Source organism: Dama dama, chromosome 18, assembly GCF_033118175.1.
Source record: "Dama dama isolate Ldn47 chromosome 18, ASM3311817v1, whole genome shotgun sequence".
NCBI lineage: Eukaryota > Metazoa > Chordata > Mammalia > Artiodactyla > Cervidae > Dama > Dama dama.
Genome location: NC_083698.1, coordinates 7,978,838 through 7,998,077, shown reverse-complemented (window position 1 = coordinate 7,998,077; position 19,240 = coordinate 7,978,838). Strand labels below are relative to the sequence as shown.

Here is a 19,240-nt window from a genome sequence, read left to right as displayed (position 1 = left end):
GCCAATCTTAGCACAAGACCCAGTGTGACATGATTTTTACCATTATGTAACCCAGGTCACATGCTCTCCTGTACAAAATGGTCCAGTGTTTTCTGTCTTGTTCAGAGTAAAGGGTGAAGGTCTCCTAGTAGCCCCTCAAGGTTCTTTATGAACTGCCCCAGTGCTATTGCCTCTGACCTCATTTTCCACACCCATCCGTCCCTTCTCAGGACCTTTGCACTTGCTGTTCTCTTGGGAAAGTTCTTCCTTCAAATACCTTCCTGGTTCTCTCTCTTCCTGTCCTTCAGTCAATCGTTATCTTTTCAGGGATGACTTCCTTGACTATGTTTACAATTTAAAGTTGCAAATCACTCCCTTCCCGGCAACTTTCTGAACCCATTTGTTGTTCTGTTTCCCTCTGTTATACTCTCTACCACCTCATAATCTATTTTACTTATTGTCCACCTTTCCCACCCACCAGGGTCTTGTGGGTTTTATTCATTGCAATATTCCCACTTGCTAACCACACAAATGGTGCTCAGCACATACTGTTGCATTAATAAATAAGCTTAATTTATTCTATAGAAATGAACTATGAGTAAATGAATTTTTAAAAAGACCTATTAGGAATTAAATGAGCAGATGCTACATTCAAGAGACTCAGTTTTTAAGCTTTATTCATGATCCAGATGACAGTCATGAAACAATCCATTTGAAAATATAAATTGGTTTTTCCTAAAAATGTATATATATAAAAATTTGTACATATATCTATCTATAATAGCAATTGGGTTTTTTTTATTTTTTCATTTACTTTTATTAGTTGGAGGCTAATTACTTTACAATATTGTAGTGGTTTTTGCCATACATTGGCATGAATCAGCCATGGATTTACATGTGTTCCCCATCTCAATCCCCCCTCCCAACCTCCCTCCCCCAGCCATTGGTTTTTTTAAAAAATATAATGACCCTACTGTTCTAAGCCACACAGATTTTTTTCTCTTGAGACAAAACAATTTAAACAAATCTAGCAAAATATGTGAATGAGGATTATTTTAAAAATTGGTTAAAAGTTAGAAACAATCATTTAAAAAATTCCAGGAATTTTTTTCTCTAATATATAAAGAAATCCTAGAAATTAATTAAGAAAATGACAAATGACACATAACTCAATTGTAAATTGGGCAAAAGTGATTAGCTGTTCACAGAAAAGGAACTACAAGAGATTCTGAAAAATATGAAAAGATGCTCAACCCATGCAAATTACAACTATATTAAGAACTTTGTTGTTAGCTAACAGGCAAAATCAAAAAGTCTGACACACCCCATGGAGTGAAGAAGAAGTTCTCATGCATTGCTCATAACAGCCAAATGGTACCATCCCTTTGGACAACAGTTAGAACTGGATATGGAACAACAGACTAGTTCCAAATAGGAAAAGGAGTACGTCAAGGCCATATATTGTTACCCTGCTTAATTAACTTATATGCAGAGTACATCATGAGAAACGTTGGGCTGGAAGAAGCACAAGCTGGAATCAAGATTGCAGAGAGAAATATCAGTAACCTCAGATATGCAGATGACACCACCCTTGTAGTAGAAAGTGAAGAGGAACTAAAGAGCCTCTTGATGAAAGTGAAAGAGGAGAGTGAAAATGTTGGCTTAAAGCTCAACACTCAGAAAACTAAGATCACGGCATCCGATCCCATCACTTCATAGGAAATAGATGGGGAAACAATGGAAACAGTGATTGACTTTATTTTTGGGGGCTCCAAAATCACTGCAGATGGTTAATTGCAGCCATGAAATTAAAAGACGCTTACTCCTTGGAAGGAAAGTTATGACCAACCTAGACAGCATATTAAAAAGCAGAGAAATTACTTTGCCAACAAAGGTCTGTCTAGTCAAGGCTATGGTTTTTCCAGTAGTCATGTATGGATGTGAGAGTTGGACTATAAAGAAAGCTGAGTGCTGAAGAATTGATGCTTTTGAACTGTGGTGTTGGAGAAGACTCTTGAGAGTCCCTTGGACTGCAAGGAGATCCAACCAGTCCATCCTAAAGGAGGTCAGTCTTAGATGTCCATTAGAAGGACTGATGCTGAAGCTGAAACTCCAATACTTTGGCCACCTGTTGTGAAGAGCTGACTCATTTGAAAAGACCCTGATGCTGGGAGGGACTGAGGGCAGGAGGAGAAGGGGACGACAGAGGATGAGATGGTTGGATGGCTTCACTGATTCAATGGACATGAGTTTGGGTAAACTCCGGGAGTTGGTGATGGACAGGGAGGCCTGGCGTGCTGCAGTTCATGGGCTTGCAAAGAGTCGGACACAACTGAGCAACTGAATTGAACTGAACTTTGGACAATTTCACAGAAGTGTTCAAAATTGTAATTGTATACAGTTGACCCTTGAACAACAAAGAAGTAAGGGGCGCTGACCCTCTGTGCAGTTGAAAATATGCCTATAATTTATAGGCTGCCTTTGATATCTGTGTTGTACATTCCCAAGTCAACCAACCATACTTCAGAGTGTCGTAATGAAAAAAATGCATGTATAATGGACCCAGACAGCTCAAACCCATGTTGTTCAATGGTCACTGTACACTTCTGAATTCTTGAACCCTACTTCTGGTCATTTATCCTTCAGAAAAACTTGCATACATGCAGTGTGCGTGTTTATGCATATATATGTACACAGTTGCAATAATTTACACAGGAAACACTGGAAACAATCCAAACATCCACCATAGGGACACGTTCGTGCCTGGTCAGTCACTCAGTGGTGTCTGACTCTTTGTGACTCCATGGACTGTAGCTAGGATTCTCCAGGTAAGAATATTGGAGTGGGTTGTCATTTCCTACAACAGAGGATCTTCCTACTCCAGAAATCGAACCCGCACCTCCTGTGGCTCCTGCAGTGGCAGGGGGATTCTTTACCACTGAGACACCCGGGAAGCCCAGGGACAGGTTAAATCCACACAGTGTAAAGTTATGTGGCTCCAGGAAGAGAGGGAAGCCACACTGGCCTCCTCTATATGGTGGCCGGAGAGGACCTACAGAATGCATTCATGAGAAGAGCAAGACCCCAAATTGTGTTTAATATGGGAAATACAAAGACATTCACAAGTTCTTACCTTTACATACATGAAAGAAATATAAGGGAAACTAATAAAATGGGGGCTTATAGTGGGGGGCAGTGGTTCTGGGAAAGGGGGTAGGTGGCAGAAAGGGGTGGGGAGGCCTTGTACTGTGTTCCTTTATAATACTGTTAGATACTGTGAGTTGCTTAAATTTATTATCCATTCAAAACCTGGGCCAAGGATGTCCAACCTAGTAATCACACTCCTTGGTATTTACCCAAAGGAGTCGAAAACGTATGTCCACATGAAAACCTAGGCAGGTTTAGCTGCCCCCATTATCAACATCCCCTACCAGAGTGGTACATCTGTTAACAGCTGGTTAACCTACATTGACACATCATTATCACCCAAATTATATTCAGGTTCACTCTTGATGTTGTACTTTCTTTGGATTTGAAAAACACATGTAAACACGTATCTACCATTATAGTATCATACAGAGTAGTTTCACTGCCCTAAAAATTCCTTATGCTATACCCACATGAGGTTAGGGAAAATATGGGAAGTCTCTGTCCTTTATGGCCAATTTTGCTATGAATCTAAAACAGCTCTAAAAGATAAAGTCTTTGAAATAACTAACTAGGCAGAAATAAACAACAGCGACAAAAGAACTATGTCAAGGCTCAGCTAGGAGTGAGCGGGGCCACGGGGAGGGAAGGTGGTCAGGGCTCAGCTAGGAGTGAGCGGGGCCACGGGGAGGGAAGGTGGTCAGAGGAGGGAAGAGAGAGACCCCATGGACATGCACACCGGAAACCGTGCACTGAGCTGGATCACAATCCCAGCCAGCCCAGTCTCTGGATGTCCAAGGGCCCATCAGTGTTTCTGGAATGATTTCATGTAGTCAGACTGAAACTGTTTTCACAGGTTAAACAGACCTATAAACGTTATTTTTAATAGGGGAAAATGAACTAAAGAAATCTGGAAAGTGTTTATCCTGTTATATCTTATACCACTTGGTCCATTATGAAACACCATAATGACTTTCTACCAATTAAAAAATCAGTGCCACTGAGGGGTTTTTAATTTTTCCTTTTAAAAAATAAACTACTTTAAAAAAAAGAAGAAGATGACGAAGAAGAAAGAGAACCTGTGCAGGGATGTTTATAGCATTTCTATTCATAAGTGCCAAAACCTGGAACAATCAAGATGTCCTTCAGTAGGTGAATGACTACATAAGCAGGGGTGCATCCAGATAGTGGGATGTTATTCAGTGCTAAAAAGAAACGAGCTATCAAGCCAGGAAAAGATCTGGACGGACCTTAAAGGCATATTAGTGAGTGAAGGCAGCCAATCTGAAAAGGAACATCCTGTATCGTTACAATTATATGACATTCTGGAAAAGGCACCACTATGAAGAGAGTAAAAAGATCTGGGGTTGCCAGGGGTGAGTGGACAGGGAGGGGTAAAGAAGCAGAATGCAGAGGATTCTCAGCACAGTGAAGCTACCCTGTATGATAGCACAGTGGTGGCCACAAGTCATAATAGGCTTCCCAGGTGACTCAGTGGTAAACAGTCGGCCTGCCAATGCTGGAGACACAGGTTCGATCCCTGGATTGAGAAGAACCCCTGGAGAAGGAAATGGCAACCCACTCCAGTATTCTTGCCTGGAAAATTCCATGGACAGAGGAGCCTAGTGGGCTACAGTCCATGAGGTTCTCAAAGAGTTGGACACAACTAAGCACATACACGCACAGACCCACAGAACGTTCCACGCCAAGAACACACCCTAATGTAATCTGTGGACACTGAGGACAATGACGTGTCAGTGGAGGTTCATCAGACTGGAACAAACATACCAACTGGTGGGGGGCGCTGATAAATGGGGGGAGGCTGCACATGTGTCAGGGCGGGGGGTAGACCAGAAGTCTCCGCCCCTTCTGCTCAGTTTTGCCATGAACCTAATCTGCTCTTAAAAAGAAAGTCTATTAAACAAAGCAAAACAAAGTATGTCTTCAAGGCTCAGACTTTCTTATTGTCCCTGAGACTTACTAAGGCACTCTTTGGGGATAGAATGAGGAAGGGGAAAATAGAACGAGGAGAGGGTGGGGCAGGTGGGCCCTAGCACAGTATTTTCTCCTCTGGGAATATGCAACTTCTTCCCCAGGACTCCCCTGATGGTCTCAGAAGACTCCCTTTGCCTCAGTCTATTATTTTCTCTCTCCTTGACTCCGCCCAAGGGAACTCAAGAAGCATTTATCAACTGTACTCTCACCCACAAGCCCTAAGCATTATGTGGAGGGTGTTTTCTCCTTGTCAGCATCCATACCTTATGCACATCTAAATACATTATTCTTCCGGATCCCCGTTACGTTTTTTTTTTTTTTTCTTCTTAATTTTATTTATTTATTTTTGGCTGCCCTGGGTCTTGGTTGCCGTGCCCCCAGGCTTTCTCCAGTTGTGGAGCTCAGGCTTCTCATTGCAACGACCTCTCTTGCTGCGGAGCATGGGCTCTGGCGTGTGTAGGCTGAGTAGCTGTCTGGTGCACAGGTTTAGCTGCCTGGAGGCCTGGGGGATCCTCCGGGACCAGGAGAGTTCCCAACCACGGGACCACTAGGGGAGTCCCCCATTACCTTCTATGTATCTGTGGTTGCACTTATACATAAAATTGATAACTTAAACATATACATATACATGTGTGTGTGTGTGTATATATATATACACCTTAATTATATATGTCTATCATCAGAGTCACATAAATAATGCTTATTTTAAACATTCAATATAATTCAGGGCAACAGACATTTATTGAACCAAAATATGTACTAGTCACTGTCCTTAATCTCATGAAGTTCTCAAACTGTTAGTTCAATTTGCATTACATCATAGTACTTTCCCAGAACACATTTAATAAGTGCTTTTTTGTATGCTGTTGATGAAGATAAATCTATTCACACCAAAATAAACCAATTACTCCATGTTTTCTAGTCCAGAAACTTGGCAGATCAAATGACTATCTTAATTGTTCCTTTCTGCATCTAACTTTATTCATTTAAACTCTTTTCATATTGTTTTATTTCCCTAGGACTTAAGGTTTTAGATATTAACACAAGGAAGCTAGCCTTCTTCAAGAGCCCACACTTGGAATATTTATAAAGAGCTCTGTTCTCTCTTAAACTCCATAAAAGCAGTTAGAGAATGCTTCTTGCTCAGTTAAAGAAAGAGAAGACAAAATCCACGTTCAACTGGTAACTTTCTATAGTCTTTCAGAACACAGAGGTTATTTAAAATATTCAGTAAAAGTACAGAGTCCTTGGGGCAGCCAAAGAAGATAAAAGAATTTTCAGCACACCATATACCTTCAGAAGAGAAATAATAAGAATAAAAATAGTTTCCCATCTCAGTCATTCTTTGGGATTGATAGTTAATTCCTGATGGTCCCCCAGATGAGAGGAAGGGGAGAAAAAGAGTGTATCTGACTCCTGTAACAGTAATTATTCACAGCTCTTTTCCCTCATAAAGTAATAGACCATTAGAGCGTCCACAAAATTCCTTTCAGTAATTTAATGGTAGGGCTTCCCCAGTGGCTCAGACGGTAAAGACTGCCTGCAACACAGGAGATATGAGTTTGACCCCTGGGTTGGGAAGATCCCCTGGAGAAGGAAATGGTAACCCACACCAGTATTCTTGCCTGGAGAATTCCAAGGACAGAGGAGTCTGGCAGGTTACAGTCTGTCAAAGAATTGCAAAGAGTCGGACACCACTGAGCGACTAACAACTTTAACTTTCTGCATATTTTATAATTCAGGTTTTTTAACCCAAGAAAAGACCAACAAAAGTATACTTTATAGTAATTCATCCCACTTATTTTTATTAAGTTTCCAATTCTAAAGCTTTCATTCGCCTGTAAAAATGACATAGACCATTTTGAGATTCTTCTAAGTGTCATTATTAAAACTAGAAGTTTCTTGACTGCCACCTACTGGTAAGAAAAAAAGTGACAACATTTTAAAAGTCACATTTTCTCTCGGATTTTCTGGTTCAGGGGTGTAAATATTTTTTTTAATTTTTATTTTTTTCAGGGGTGTAAATATTTTAACTTTTCTTTTTATAGAATTTTGGACATATAGCACATTTTCTATGTTTAAACTCAAATTAATTGACCATGTATTACTATAGTTTTTCAAAATAAATATGATTTTTACTTTTTCCAATTTAATACTTTTCTAGTATTATTACTAGGAATCACACAGATGGATTATAGCAGCTAGATTTAAAGTTTGTTTTTCATAGACATGGAAGCTAGTCTAACTGATGGTGAAATGAGAGGTCACTTCAAGATCAGCCAGTCAAATCAAACAGAAAACATATGGTGAAACACTGATGAGGGATGCCATTCAGTCTATTTTTACCAACAAATAAACTGTGAAAACGAAACAACTCCAATAAGAGGTAGAGTACACAGTGGCAAACGTAACCAGAATTTTCCAGGTAAAACATCAGCTGCAGGGAGAGTATCTATACGTTCACCATTTGCATGTCAGTAGCACTTAGTTTTTCGTAATCAGTGAAACATACCTGGCTTAAAATGTGGTAAAGAGTGAACTCCGGGCCATGTGTCCTCATTTGGCGTTCCAAGAACCTAGTGGAGAGCAGGAAATTGTGGAAACAGACTTATTATTTCCAAAACACTCAAGATTCTCCAGTGTAGAAAACAGTACACTGCATATGATGAAACTCTTGATTTCTTTTTTTCTTTTTTCCGTTATTGTGTGCCAGGGATTTTATTTCAGTAAAAACAGCTAGAGCCACCCAAGTCGAATGTCTGAGTTTTAACAAATGCAGCTAAATGCGGTAAGGCAAGTTAAATCTGTGTTTTATCAACGCCAAACTTCAGAAGTAGGCCTAGGACGCAAAGGATGAGCTGTCATCTTCACAGAACTGAATAAAGTATGCCTGTGCCCCTCATGATTCTTTCAAGAGCTTTTGTCCTTCACTGCGGTATCAGACATGTCATCATTTAACAGTTCTAAGAATTCTGTTACTTCTTCCCCCACATCTGCTCTCCGGGCAGCAGAATGTTTCAAAGGACAGACGGCTTGGGACGCTTACATTCCCCACTGGTCGCACTATTTGTCATAGTTAACAGCTTTAGTCACGTGACACAGAGTTCCTTCATCCCCAGACACTGTTCTCCCTACACTATCTTTTTCTTTGCACACTTTCAGTTTCTTTCCCCATTGTCAACTACAAATTGGCATTTGCCAAGTATCCCTGCTGGCTCAGATGGTACGGAATCTGCCTGCAATGTGGAAGACCAGGGTTCGATCCCTGGGTTGGGAAGCTCCCCTGGGGGAGGGCATGGCAACCCACTCCAGTATTCTTGCCTGGGGAATCCCACGGACAGAGGAGCCTGGAGGGCTGTAGTCCACGGGATCAGAAAGAGTCAGACACGACTTAGCGATTAAGTACACAGCACAGAACAAGAGCACTGCCAATAACTGAACAACCGGGGCGTCTGCCATCCGCCTCTCAGGAGAAGAACCTGATGCTGCTGCCGCTGTTGGCCTTTAACACCCCCAAGGGAGTTCAGGGTGGAGTGAGGCACGCTGTGCTCCAGGGAATCTGGTGGCACAGGTCTTTAGACAGTGGGATATTCTCAGGAACTGACCTCATGATCCCAATATTTGCATCTCTTCCTATCTAGCAAAGCACTAAATCCCTTCATGGTGACATCAGCTCCTGGTGACTGGCAGAAAACCTCTTGTAAAGTAAGCACTTGATTGCGTTGTGCTCCCCCTTCACCAAAATCTCATATATTGACCTTCCCCCACTGCCTCTTTGAAGCCGTCTCTCAGAGCTATCAGAGGTGCTGCCTCCTGGGCTGGTGTCCTCGTTTTGTCCCAAATAAAACTTAACTTGCAACTCTGAAGTTGTGCAGCCTTTTTAGCCGACCATCTACTCTTCTATCCCCATGTCAACTTAATAAATGAAACATGAAAGTTGAGAATTACATTTTATTTGGTGGAATTTTTAGGACTTCAAGCCCAGGAGACAGCATCTCTAGTGACCCTGAGAGAACTGCTCCAAGAAGACAAGGGGGGCTTGGGGAAGAGTCAGGTTATGTAGAAGTTTTGCAACAAAGGTCAGGGAGTCTGAACTTCAAAAGTTTTTTTTTTTTTTTCAAATTAAAGAAAATCAGATATCCCGAGTTAAGTAATTTAGTGCTTTTATCTGTATAGGAAGATGCAAGAGTCTGGGCTCACTGAAATCATTCCTTCCATATGCATCTCAGCTATCTGGGACCAGAATCCTGTGTTTTCACATCCTGAATTTCCTCAGGGCTCCCTATAGTGAATGGCTGCAGTCAGATGGATGCGCGAGGGCAGGTATTCTTTCTACCCTGGGTTCCCTCAGGGCTCACCAGCTCACCTTCCAAGGTGGCAGTGATTGCTGATGACTCTGACATCCTTGTTTACTGATACAGCAGGAAGTATTCCATTTCTCACCCATAGTGTTTGATTTGGTCAAAGTCATAAAAAGGCAATTCTGGTTCACCTACAACTGGGCACGCTCCTTTTAAATTTTGAGTTCCACCTTCCATAGCTATGATACTCAGTGATCATGGTAGATCATTGATGGTTTAGGATCTGAGATCATGGAGACAGAACTGACCACTTCGATCCCCTCCTTGCTAGCCATGGGACCTCACAGAGCTTCAATTTCCTTCTTTGTAAACTGGGGTGATAATGAAGGAGGAAACAGAAAGAACAGGCTCTGTCTTGAAAGCAGGACTCCATTGTGGGCCGGACTGTGCACTTTGAGCTCTATGCCCAGTATCTATGGAAACGACATAGCAACTGGAAAACGAGGCCTCCCGGAGCAAGAGCCCCAGGGCTTGTACCTAGAGTCTCCATTGCCTAAAAGAATACCCTAATTATCTGTGTAACCAAATAGAATCATACATTCTATTATGCTTGTTGGGGTATGACCACAGGACTATTGATAACTGTCCACTGTTAACTACCTAGGCTTAAGGTATATGAATCACGGGTTAACTTTGATTATATCTTTTTTTTGCCCTTTGTTCAGACTAGTTTCAGGGAATTTGGGGAGGTGGGTTTGGGCACATACGCTTAGGGTATATAAGGTTTTCACAAAAACTGGTTGGGGTCCTTGGCTAAGAGGAGACTCTGCCTTGGGCCCGCCAGTGTAAATAAACTGCACTCCACTATTTGCATCATCCTGAGTGAGTTTGTTTCCCGGAACATGTGGCTACAACAATAACAGCAACTTCATCACCTGTGGCAGAACACTACCTGGCATGCGGTAAGCATCATGTAAGAATCAGATACCATTCAAAGCACTCATAGCAAACGGGGTGGCGTCAAGGAGGTCTGGGCAATGGGGGAGAAGCCAGCCCACCCACTTTTCCATAGGGATCCCCTGATCTGGAGAGACAGTGCCAAATGTGTAACTCAAAACCATGATAGGACAATATGGACAATCAAATGAGTTAGGAAGGGGAAGGCATAAAGGCAAAAGCTGGCAAAACTAGAGAACTGGCACATCATGGGAGGAAATGATGCTGACTCACTTCATCTCTGCAGATTAGCAAAGTTATGACCAACCTAGACAGCATATTGAAAAGCAGAGACATCACTTTGCCAACAAAGGTCCATCTAGTCAAGGCTATGGTTTTTCCAGTGGTCATGTGTGGATGTGAGAGTTGGATTATAGAGAAAGCTGAGCGCTGAAGAATTGATGCTTTTGAACTGTGGTGTTGGAGAAGACTCTTGAGAGTCCCTTGGACTGCAAGGAGATCCAACCAGTCCATCCTAAAGGAGATCAGTCCTGGGTGTTCATTGGAAGGACTGATGTTGAAGCTGAAACTCCAACACTTTGGCCACCTCATGCGAAGAGCTGACTCATTTGAAAAGACCCTGATGCTGGGAGGGATTGGGGGCAGGAGGAGAAGGGGACGACAGAGGATGAGAGGGCTGGATGGCATCACTGACTCGATGGACATGAGTGTGAGTAAACTCCGGGAGTTGGTGATGGACAGGGAGGCCTGGTGTGCTGCGATTCATGGGGTCGCAAAGAGTCGGACACGACTGAGCGACTGAACTGAACTGAGCTGACTAGGAGGTAAGGAAACAGAGTTCTGACTATTCACGCATTGACTTTCTAGGGGGTAAGGGCTGTGATGGGCTTCCCTGGTGGCTCAGATGGTAAAGAATTCACCTTCAATGTGGGAAAGCTGGGTTCAATGCCCAGGTCAGAGATCCTCTGGAGGAGGGCATGGCAATTCACTCCAGCATTCTTGCCTGGAGAATCCCATGGACAGAGGAGCCTGCAGGGCTACAGTCCACAGGGTCACAAAGAGTCAGACATGAATGAAGCAACTGAGCATGGACGCACAGAAGGGCTGTGATATCAAAAGGGAGCTTCACTCACTGCTTCCTGCTCTGATGAATTAGGGCTAGACACAGTTATTCCATTCCTCTTGAAACACTGGGTTCAGAGGATCAGACAATACAATTCTTGCAAGCACTAATTAACAGTAGTATTCATAGGGACTAGATCTGATAGACAGAGAGCCTGAGGAACTATGGACGGAGGTTTGTGACACTGTACAGCAGACAGGGAGCAAGACCATCCCCAAGAAAAAGACATGCAAAAAGCAAAATGGCTCTCTGAGGAGGCCTTACAAATAGCTGTGAAAAGAAGCGAAGCGAAAAGCAAAGGAGAAAAGGAAAGATATACCAATCTGAATGCAGAGTTCTAAAGAATAGCAAGGAGAGATATGAAAGCCTTCCTCAGAGATCAGTGCAAAGAAATAGAGGAAAACTATAGAATGAGAAAGACTAGAGATCTCTTCAAGAAAATCAGACATATCAAGGGAACATTTAATGCAAAGATGGGTTCAATAAAGGACAGAAATGATGGGGACCTAACAGAAGCAGAAGATATTAAGAAGAGGTAGCAAGAATACACAGAAGAACTATACAAAAAAGATCTTCAGGACCCAGATAATCACAATGGTGTGATCACTCACCTAGAGCCAGACATCCTGGAATGTGAAGTCAGGTGGGCCTTAGGAAGCATCACCACAAACAAAGCTAGTGGAGGTGATGGAATTCCAGTTGAGCTATTTCAAATCCTGAAAGATGATGCTGTGAAAGTGCCGCACTCAATATGTCAGCAAATTTGGAAAACTCAGCAGTGGCCACAGGACTGGAAAAGGTCAGTTTTTCACTCCAATCCCAAAGAAAGGCGATGCCAAAGAATGCTCAAACTACCACACAATTGCACTCATCTCACACGCTAGTAAAGTAATGCTCAAAATTCTCCAAGCCAGGCTTCAGCAATACATGAACCATGAACTTCCAGATGTTCAAGCTGGTTTTAGAAAAGGTAGAGGAACCAGAGATCAAATTGCCTACATCTGCTGGATCATCAAAAAAGCAAGAAAGTTCTGGAAAAACATCTATTTCTGCTTTACTGACTATGCCAAAACCTTTGACTGTGTGGATTACAATAAGCTGTGGAAAATTCTGAAAGAGATGGGAATAGCAGACCACCTGACCTGCCTCTTGAGAAATCTGTATGCAGATCAGGAAGCAACAGTTAGAACTGGACATGGAACAACAGACTGGTTCCAAATAGGAAAAGGAGTATGTCAAGGCTGTATATTGTCACCCTGCTTATTTAACTTATATGCAGAGTACATCATGAGAAACGCTGGGCTGGAAGAAGCACAGTTGGAATCAAGATTGCCGGGAGAAATATCAATAACCTCAGATATGCAGATGGCACCACCCTTATGGCAGCAAGTGAAGAAGAACTAAAGAGCCTCTTGATGAAAGTGAAAGAAGAGAGTGAAAGTTCAGTTCCGTTCAGTCGCTCAGTCGTGTCCAACTCTTTGTGACCCCATGAATTGCAGCACGCCAGGCCTCCCTGTCCATCACCAACTCCTGGAGTTTACTCAAACTCATGCCCATCGACTTGGTGATGCCATCCAACCATCTCATCCTCTGTTGTCCCCTTCTCCTCCTGACCCCAATCCCTCCCAGCATTAGGGTCTTTTCCAATGAATCAACTCTTTGCATGAGGTGGCCGAAGTATTGGAGTTTCAGCTTCAGCATCAGCCCTTCCAATGAACACCCAGGACTTATCTCCTTCAGGATGGACTGGTTGGATCTCCTTGCAGTCCAAGGGACTCTCAAGAGTCTTCTCCAACACCACAGTTCAAAAGCATCAATTCTTCAGCGCTCAGCTTTCTTCACAGTCCAACTCTCACATCCATACATGACCACTGGAAAAACCATAGCCTTGACCAGACGGACCTTTGCTGGCAAAGTAATGTCTCTGCTTTTTAATATGCTATCTAGGTTGGTCATAACTTGAGGAGTAAGCGTCTTTTAATTTCATGGCTGTAGTCACCATCTGCAGTGATTTTGAGCCCAAAAAAATAAAGTCAGCCACTGTTTCCACTGTCTCCGCATCTATTTCCCATGAGGTGATGGCACCAGATGCCATGATCTTAGTTTTCTGAATGCTAAGTTTTAAGCCAATTTTTTCACTCTCCTCTTTCACTTTCATCAAGAGGCTTTTTAGTTCCTCTCCACTTTCTGCCATAAGGGTGGTGTCATCTGCATATCTGAGGTTATTGATATTTCTCCTGGCAATCTTGATTCCAGCTTATGCTTCATCCAGCCCAGCGTTTCTCATGATGTACTCTGCATAGAAGTTAAATAAGCAGGGTGACAATATACAGCCTTGACGGCTTAAAACTCAACATTCAGAAAACTAAGATCATGGCATCATGAAGTCCCATCACTTCCTGGCAAATAGATGGGGAAACAGTGGAAACAGTGGCTGACTTTATTTTTCTGAGCTCCAAAATCACTGCAGATTGTGATTGCAGCCATGAAATTAAAAAACGCTTACTCCTTGGAAGGCAAGTTATGACCAACCTAGACAGCATATTAAAAAGCAGAGACATTACTTTGGCAACAAAGGTCCATCTAGTCAAGCTATAGTTTTTCCAGTAGTCATGTACAGATGTGAGAGTTGGACTATAAAGAAAGCTGAGCACCGAAGAATTGATGCTTTTGAACTGTGGTGTTGGAGAAGACTCTTGAGAGTCCCTTGGACTGCAAGGAGATCCAACCAGTCCATCCTAAAGGAGATCAGTCCTGAATATTTAATGGAAGGACTGAGTCTGAAGCTGAAACTCTAATACTTTGGCCACCTGATGAAAAGAACTGACATTGCAAAAGATCCTGATGCTTGGAAAGATTGAAGGCAGGAGGAGAAGGGGACGGCAGAGGATGAGATGGTAGGATGGCATCACCAACTCAATGGACATGAGTTTGGGTGAACTCCAGGAGTTGGTGATGGACAGGGAGGCCTGGCTTGCTGTGGTTCATGGGGTTGCAAAGAGTCAGACATGATTGAGCAACTGAACTTAACTGAATTCATAGGCAGATCTATACAAACAATGTCACAAGGTTGATGGGCTGGGCGGGAGAGGAAGGCAACCGGTAAGAGGAAAAGAGACAAAGACAAGTCAGACATAAACAACTGTGAGAACAGAGTCTCTGCAAGAGGCATGTTCTCCTTTCTTTCCACTAACTCTGATCATTATTTCAAGAAGGCAGACAGTCAGGCATACAGGCAGCAGCCAGCTCACCTGGGGGGTGCTCTGCTTTGAGTTCCCACTGACTTCTGCATTAAGGACAAAGGGATTTCAACACTACTAAACTTTCTCAACTAACGGGAGAAACTCTCAGCTCAAAACCACATCTTGATCATGGCCAATCCATCACATGAAATAGACCCTCTAAGGTCTATTTCAGACGAGGAGATAGTTGGATGGCATCACCGACTCAACAGACATGAGTTTGAGCAAACTCCAGAGATAGCGAAGGACAGGGAAGCCTGCAGCCCTTGGGCTGCAAAGAGTTGGACGCGACTTAGCCACTGAACAACAAAGTCTTATAAACAATGGATAGTACAACCAGAATGTGAAATTTGTTCTCTCACTTCCCAATAAAGGTATAATTGATACCCTGACTGTACCTGCTTCTACAATGGTTATGTTCACAAAGCTTTTTCACAGGCACTACCCTCATCCATAACCAGGGTTCGGTTTCAAAGTGATAATATCGTGGTCATCTCATGAAAATCACCTGCCAAAAAAAAAATACATTAGACTTTCTTCTTCAGTCATTAGAACACTGACTGGTGAGGTTCCACACCACAAAAAAATATTCTCCTGTCCACAACTACTGGGCCATTTGCACAGGAAACAGAAAGTGGGCAAAGGAAAAGAAGAATTAGAAGTCAATGTTGCTTCTGCAGGAAATATTGCCCATGACAAAGCACCGAAAATACAATATCCTCAGGCATTAATCATAAAGGCAAGACTGACAAGTTCAAGGACATCAGACCATATATAAGGACCGCTGAAAACCCTTCAGTGGCTCAAGCTCTATGACAGCAGCCAGTATATTACGGTGAAATTTGTGCCCTTGCTGTTGTCCAATCACTAAATTGTGTCCAACTGTTTGTGGACCCATGGACTGCAGCTTACTAGGCTCCTCTGTCCTTCACTATCTCCTGGATAAGTGAGAGTGTGCTCAGATTCAAGTCCATTGAGTCAGTGATGCCATCCAACCATCTCATTCTCTGCGGCCCTCTTTTCCTTCTGCCTTCAATCTTTCCCAGCATCAGGGTCTTTTCCAGTGAGTCAGCTCTTTGCATCAGGTGGCCAAAGTATTGGAGCTTCAGCTTCAGTCCTTCCAATGGATACTCAGGGTTGATTTCATTTAGGATTGACTGGTTTGTTCTCCTTGCTGTCCAGGGGACTCTCAAGAGTCTTCTCCAATACCACAGCTCAAAAGCATCAGTTCTTCAGCACTCAGACTTCTTTATGGTCCAACTCTCACATTTATACTGAAGAGGAAAAGTTAAAATTTTACCTCCTTCCCCTTCTGCCTCTGTAACTCAGCTTGCTCCTTGCAAAGTCTAGATGACGTAGGTCTCAGAAAGTGGGGACTCACAATACCAGGAACTGAAGCTTATCTCACTCACCCTTGTCCTGCTCTTGGAAATCGCCCCAGTCCTTGCAAACCCTCCAACCCACTTAATCATGCCTGTATGTGTATAAAAACTCTGTAATCCCTTTGTTTGGGGCTCAGAACTTGGAGTGCTAACTCCTCTAGGCCTGCCGGGGCTCAGAGCTTGGAGTAGTAACTCCTCTGGGCTGCCGGTGTAGTAAACCTGAGTTCTCCAACTCTCCGAGCATAGTGCTTGGTTTCTCGAGTACTGGTTTCTGCAACATTTTTGGAGGCCCCAGTGAGATTCCAACCACGCCTGCCCCTTGAGCCACGCGGACTGGTGGCTTGGCTGGATTGGAGTGGAGGAGCCGGGAGATGAACGAGGAGGCGCGCCACCTGATGGTATCCGAAGTTCTGTTCTGGACCGGTGTTCCAACTCTCTGGATGGCCGGGCCCTGACTGGACTCATTGAAGGGACAGGTCAACCCACCAGGAATGGCCACAGGGTCAGGTAAGGCCCTGGGGCCAGTCTCCAGTCAGGAGGTCCTACCCCAACAGGGAGAAGAGGAGACGGATCACTTCCTTGGAGCTCCCAGGAAGGGAGCATCAGATAGGGAGACCTGGGGACTCAGGAAAAGGGGGGTATCGTGATGACCTCTGAGTGCTTGTGTATGCATGATTGCTGACTGAAAGAAGTGAGAGTGAGCGCCACAGGCCTCAGACTATGGAGCCTGAGAGGGTCTAAAACCTGTGGCTCCGTGACGACCTCATAAGGCTGAAAGGCGGTTCCAGTCTCTGGGGGATTTGATCCCTCCCTATGAGGCTGTCTGGGCCGGGGGTTTATACTGACCTGCCAATGATAAGAGGTGTCTTAAGTCTCCCTCCGGAGAGTGGCCAGGCAGACGAAAAATGAACATGAATGAGGATGAGGCCTGATGCACTTGCCCTTCAAGCTCCATTGTGTGGCTTCAGGACCTTTGTGGCTATGGAGTCTGAGTGGGCCCTAGCTTGCGGTTCCATGGTGCCCTCATATGACTCAAGGCCGTGTCTGCCCAGTCCCTCCCTTGGAGACAGATCTGGTCAGAGGTTTACATGGATTCGCCAGTGCTAAGTTCCCTCTGGGGACGCAGACAAGTGGGCATCTGCACAGTCTCCTCTTTTAAGGGGGCCCACACCCTTGTCTGTCTTTGTACCACCGACTCAGGCTGGGATCCATAGGAAGGGAGAAATTATTGGTTACTGGTTATTCTACTGTCTCCTTGAGCTGACATCTAAGAGATTAGGTTTTCCTGAAAACCCTGCCAGGTAGATTACATTTGTTAACATGGGAGGTGCCTCTAAGACAACAGTTTTAGACTGCATGATAAAGAACTTTAAGAAGGGCTTTGTAGGAGATTACGGAGTCAAGATGGCCCCCAGGAAGCTTTATAACTTATGTGAGCTGGATTGGCTATCCATTGACATTGGATAGCCGCCAGAGGGCACTCTCGGCCTGCCCGCTGTCCCAGCAGTGCTCCAGGGAGTCACTGGAGTCCAGGACATCCAGATCAGCTTCCATACATAGACTCCTGGCTTCTAATAGCACAGAACCTGCCCCCATGGGCAAGAGTTTGCACTAACAGACAGGGACAGTGTAGGGTATTTGTGACCCAACCACTCAGAAAAAAGAAAGAAAAAACCCTATATTCCAGGGAGATCCCATAGAAGACCCACTGCTGCCCCTGCCACACGCCCCCCTGACTCCACATGCCGGGGCACAGCCAGCGCCGGACCCACTGCCAGACAGTGCCCCCCCCCCCCCCCGCTCCCCACCCCAACCCCGTGTCCCCTGCACCACCTCAAGAGCAAGACTCCAGCCCCGAGCCAGGAGGGACGCGGTTCTGCTCAGCGCAACCATCTAACCAGCTAGCTGCAGCCCATCAGATGCCACTGTGAGAAACTCAAGGTCCTCAACAATGAACGAGGATGGCTCAGTCCAGCCTGGTCACTCCCTCCTCTATCATCAGCCTTTCAGCACTACTGATCTCCTAAACTGGAAACACCATGATCCAGCGTACTCTGATAAACCCCAGACCATGACTGACCTCCTAGAGTCCATTTTCCACACCCATCAGCCCACATGGAATGCCTGTCACCAACCCTTTACGTCTCTCTTCAACACTGGGGAAAGGCGATGCATCTTGACAGAAACCCAAAAATGGCTCAGAGGTCAAGCCACTGCAGAGGTCTTAGATGTGGAAGGATGGGCACAAGAGGTGATGCCGGAGATGATACCTCACTGGGACTTGAACACCAGATAAGGACAAGAAACCCGGGGTCAACACTATGATGCCCTTCTCCACGGACTTCGAGCGGGAGCCAGAAAGCCCACCAATATGTCCAAAATGACAACCATAATCCCAAAAGCAGATGAGACCCCCCACCGATTTCTATGGAAGACTGTGTGAAGCATTCAGACATACACCCAATCTGACCCTGAGACAACTGAGAGTCAATGGATGATGAACGCTGCCTTTGTGGCTCAATCCCGTGCAGACATCCAACGAAAGCTCCAAAAGCTGGAAGGCGTCAGTGGGATAAATGCCACACAGCTCTGGGAGGTAGCAAACAAAGTCTCTGTGGACTGAGACCGTGAAGCCCAGCGAGAAGCAGATACAGAAATGAAACAGAAAGCAGCCCTGCCGGCAGCGGCACTGAGGAGCTCAGACCCAGTGCAACAGACCGTCCGCGTGGAAAGGGGAAACCAGAGACCACCACTACCCCACGAGCAGTGCGCCCACTGCAAAGACACCGGACCCTGGAGGAGTGAGTGCCCTCATCGCAGAGGGACTAAAGGCTCAAAGAAGTTCAGTCAACCCAACAACGAGAAGTACCAGCCTGAGCCGGCTGTCCAAAACCTTACCAGCCGGGCCAGAGCAGAATCAGACTAGGAAGACTGGGCTCCCTGATCCTGGGCCCCCGGGAGCCCATGGTCATGATGAAAGTAGGGGGCCAATCAATGACTTTTACGGTGGACCCCGGAGCTGAACACTCCGCGGTAACCACACCGTGGCTCCCCTCACAGGCCGAACAGAAACTGTTGTTGGGGCCACGGGGGACATGGCAGCCCGCTCATTCT

At 44.6% G+C, this 19,240-nt stretch overlaps 1 protein-coding gene across 4 annotated transcripts in view; it reads right to left on the bottom strand.

The window, feature by feature from the left end:
• Window positions 1-19,240, bottom strand: part of CDK14 (cyclin dependent kinase 14) — a 738,271-nt gene that overhangs the window by 166,355 nt on the left and 552,676 nt on the right. For all 4 annotated transcript variants that reach the window (XM_061164852.1, XM_061164850.1, XM_061164851.1 and 1 more), the window contains one exon: window positions 7,634-7,697. In XM_061164852.1, the coding sequence (XP_061020835.1) occupies window positions 7,634-7,697 (64 nt within the window). The remainder of the gene's footprint in view (window positions 1-7,633; window positions 7,698-19,240) is intronic.